Consider the following 4,785-nt stretch of genomic DNA (forward strand, 5'->3'; position numbering starts at 1 on the left):
TCCTAAAATATTCAACGAAAACCACGATGAAGAAACATCGCGATTGTGTTCAGGTCGCGTTACTAGTAGCGGCGGCGATTGGCGAGTTGGCAGACGTTTCGTCGATTTAAATTACGTTGCTAAGCAGATGAACCACTGTAAAATGTGTAAAAACCCATTGAGGCTTGATTCCTGTATTGGTGAAACTCGATATGGTTTGGCAAGCATACTGTATGTACAAGTAAGTGGCCCATTTTTTTCAGTGATTTGTTTTTAATTGTATTATTATCACATCAGCTTGTATTTGATTTGTAACTTTTTTTCACTCCCTCTTTTCACCCCCTTATGTGTTAATAAATATTGCAGCCACTGTCAGTATGATATCACACATAACATATATATCACACATATCACATTGTATAACTAGTATCCTATCTGGGTAACGACTGTCTTGGCCTTGAAGCTCGCCATGTTGTACAGGAATGCGTTCATTTTACCAGTTACCCAAGGTTTACATTCGTTTGTTATAATATTTATACAATACAAAGCCGTTTTATAATTTTTACAAGAATGTAATGAATTTATAATACAAATAACCCGAATACTCAGTGCATTTTCAAATAATGAGAATGTTGTTAGTATGTAAATATTCTTGGGTGTTTTCATATTGTGAAAGCCTAAATTATTCTACTGCACTACTTATATTTTAGTGTGATGAAGACACATGTCATGTTGTAAATGATGTTCATACAGGGATGAGACATGCTACTATTGATTGCCACAGCAGAAAATGCTATGATGTAAATACCAAGTTAGCTGCTGGTGAGAAAGTCCATAGTTTATTTCTCGCATATTCAGTTATGCAAAATAAACAATGTTACCATTTTTGTTATAAACTCTTAACTTTTTCATATTATTAAATTTCATTTTTATTTATTTTGATTCACAGCATAATGTTTGTGATACTGATTTTTACAGTTAAGTATACTCATTAGTTTTTTTCAGTACCAGAACTATTATGATATGCATGTCTCATTTTCAATGAACAGAAAACTCACTACATTTATATAAAAATCTTTTTAAAATTATTATTTAAATTGGTATTGGCCTGTCACTCAAGATGTTAAAAAGTATTTTGATCGAGGAATATTAAACTTCAAAACAATCTGACAACTATAAATTTCCAACTTTTCAGGAATGTTGCATGCAGGAATTGGTCCAACTCAAGTTAATGCATTATTAACTTCAATGAATATTCCTCCAGTTGATGAGAAAACACTGAAACGCAGAGAACGAGAAGTTGGTAAAGTTATAGAGGTTGTTGCTCGCCAATCTTGTAAAGATGCATCTGAGATGGAGAGATCATATACAATCAGCAGTATTGAAAATACTGAGTTACCAGTGGGCAAAATACCTGTATCATATGATATGTGTTGGCAGAAGAGAGGGAGAGCACACAATAGCTTGACAGGTATGCTATAGTTATCTATCCATCTATTTATTTATTTTCAATTTATAATCAATTGTAAATGGAAATACATGCACAATCCTCTGTTTGGGGAGAAAACCCAAATGAAAAAGAACATCGTTGAAGCAAATGATTTCTTTTTTTCAGGTGCTGGTTCAGTGATGGGATTTGAAACCAAAAAAATATAGGACTATTCAACTCGGAACAAACACTGTAAGATGTGTGACATGGCAAGGGAACATTGTAAGAGTATAACACCACATGACTGCAGAAAAAACCCATGATGGATCCTCAAAATCCATGGAATCCAGTGTTGCAGTGGAATTGTTTAAGAGGAGTGGTGATGCTGGTCTAAATTACTTCATAATGGTAGGTGATGATGACTCCACTACCCTTAGCAAACTACGAGCTGAAGTAGATGAAAATATTGGAAAATGGTCTGACATCCACCATGCCAAGAGAGCCATTGGCAACCAGCTTCACAATATAAAAAACAAACACAAAGAACTCACACAATCAGTCATAGAGCACATTCAGTACTGTTTCGCATGTGCATTAAAACAAAACAAGGAAAATGTAAGTGGTATAAAAAGGGCACTACCAAGTATTGTATCTCACATATTTGGTGATCACAATAATTGTGATACTATTTGGTGCAAGGCCCTTACTAATCCTAAATATCTTCCTAAACACCTACCAAGACAGAAGTACCTGAATAGTGATCTTTTGAGAGCTGACTTGAATAGTATTTTACAGCTGTATGCATCAAATGCTGATAAACTTGCTCCGCTTGGTTCAAGCCAGCAAAACGAATCACTGAACAATATCATTGGCAGTAAGGCACCAAAGATCCGCCACTATGGTTGTAGCGAATCCAATGATTTCAGAGTTGCAGCTGCAGTTGCCCAAAAAAAATTAGGCAGAAGTTACATTTCTAAAGCAGTGGCTACCATAAAACTGTCACCAGGTGTACATACTTGTACATTTGCTTCAAAACAGGACAAAATACTATTTATAAAGCAGAAGGATCAAAATAAAACAAAATATAAAAAGAGGAGGCGTGAGTTGAAAGAACAAAGGAGTAGAAAGAAAATGAGACAAGAGGTTAGAGAAGGTACCCAATATGAACAGGGTTGTGGAAACCATAACAGCAGTCATACTGTGGAGATTCCTGGGGCTACAGTCAAACCTGAGCTAATACAGTACCATCCAAATGAAGAAAATATAATTATCTTTGATTTAGAAACAACAGGGTACAGGTCAGTGTCATTAGCAAATCATAATTCCTTTGTTTGTAATGCATTTTGATTATTGACTGTACACATGTCAGAGCTTGCGTTCACCTATAATTCTTGTGTTTTTACTCAATTAACAAGTGCACCTAAATTTTCAAAACATATTGAGTGAACTGTATGCAAAAGAAGTCCTAGTTTCTAAGATGGTAATACCTTGTTGCACACAGCCAAAATTACTTTGCACTGCACTAAAGAGATGCGAAGCCTGCATGTGTATAATCATCATGAAATCCTTTTTGTGTGTGTGCGGGGGGGGGGGGGTCATGGAAATTGCCTAATAGAATGGGGATGTGCCATTGAAATTGGTACTTCCGATTTTTTATAATAATTAAATGGAGATTTAGCGCAAAATAGTTGATGCAAACTGATGAGTTAAACCTGACATTTTGCATGCATGCACAGTTTAAACTAGCATCTACTGTAAATGTATTCATTATTCACTGGGTTTTAATTTCGTTATTTTCGCTGATAAGTGAAATCCGCTGAATTAAATCTACGTGAAAATGTAAAATAACAATATAAATCATTGTTCCCTTTACAAATTTGTGAAATTAAAACACAGTGAATATGCTCAAAACATTTAAATAGTGAAATTAAATATCAGTGAAAATAAATTATTGTACAGTACCTTGTTTTATAATTCTTATTTGATAAAAAATATGGGTGTAGACTTTGTCCTTTCTCTAGTATAATTTTTTTTATTTTTGAGGGCTCAGTGGCAACCCCCCTCCCTCCACCCAGCAATATGTTATGTGACTCCTGGGCATAAATTGCTGCAAAGATCATAATATTTATACCTGCTAATATTTTTTTTTTCAAATATATGTGTAGGTCACGATGCTGAAATCAGATATCTGCAATAGGAATAAATGAATCAAGAGGAACTGTTTTTAACAGTTATGTTTTGCCTGAAAATGAAATTACACCAAGAGTTCAACACATCACACATCTACAAACAGCCATGATGGGAAATGAAAGGAGACTCCTGTGTAATGGAAATGTGGTACCCAGTACATCAATAGCTGAAGGACTAACCAATTTTGCTGCATTTCTTGATCAGCAAAAAAATCCAGTTCTTTTAGTTGGTCACAATGCCCATGCATTTGATATGAGGCATTTTGTCAGGGCCATTATCAATTGTAACCAAACTGAGATATTCTGTAATTTAATCATCAGTTTTGGAGATACATTGCCTCTGTTTAGATCTATATATCCCGGGAAACAATCATATTCCCAAAGTTCTCTTTACAGTGATTTTGTAGATCAACAGTACAATGCTCATAATGCAATTGATGATGTGTGTGCTTTGCAGCAACTACTTCTGTCATGTCATATCTCCACAGTCTCATCTTTCATAGGTTATTGTAAAACAACACAGTCTGTTATTGATCTAGTCAGATTTACTGATAGATGTAGGTCACTTTTACATACTTTACAGCCATTAGTATCTACAAATGTCATCAGCAGTGGAATGTCTCAAAAAATAGCAAACTGTGGTCTCAATTATGAACATCTACTTTTAGCATTTCAGAGATCAGGTACAGTGGGCTTAGAAAATTTATTAACAGACAAATTTAATGGTAAAGCCAGAGTTACATCATCTCGGAAAATCATTGAGAGTTTGTGTACGTATTTCGGTAACAAGCAGACAGCTAGTGTTGAGTAAATTGTACTTGGTTATAAGTCTTCGCTAATTATGCAAGGTGCCACCCATAGTTGATTTCATTACTTTTGTTATACATTGTCTTATTACATTATTGATATTCATTACATTACCTACCATTCTTTTGTAATACATTGTCTTATTACATTATTGATCTTCATTACATTGCTTTCAATGGAACCAGTGCCATTTTATTCTTGCCTTTAGTATTGATATTTTCTTTACACCTTATTACTATCCTTTGCATTGTGAATTGCTTACTTAATATAATATTCCCTGACTGTGACAACTGAAGGAAGGCTTACATGTATCTTAGCTTCCATACATTACCGGTATAGTGTATATGTATTTGTAGCTGACTTGCTGAACTTACTAAGTGT

The 4,785-nt window shown here is 34.5% G+C and overlaps 1 protein-coding gene across 1 annotated transcript; it reads left to right on the forward strand.

Moving 5' to 3' along the window:
- Positions 1–1,708: 1,708 nt before the first annotated feature.
- Positions 1,709–4,408, forward strand: LOC146747389 (uncharacterized). The gene is made up of 2 exons (XM_085498416.1): positions 1,709–2,706; positions 3,640–4,408. The coding sequence occupies exons 1-2, from the start codon at positions 1,709–1,711 to the stop codon at positions 4,406–4,408; spliced, it is 1,767 nt and encodes a 588-aa protein (XP_085354542.1).
- The last annotated feature ends 377 nt before the right edge of the window (positions 4,409–4,785 follow it).

This window comes from Saccoglossus kowalevskii, chromosome 4 (assembly GCF_978046115.1).
Source record: "Saccoglossus kowalevskii chromosome 4, keSacKowa6.1, whole genome shotgun sequence".
Classification (NCBI taxonomy): Eukaryota; Metazoa; Hemichordata; class Enteropneusta; family Harrimaniidae; genus Saccoglossus; species Saccoglossus kowalevskii.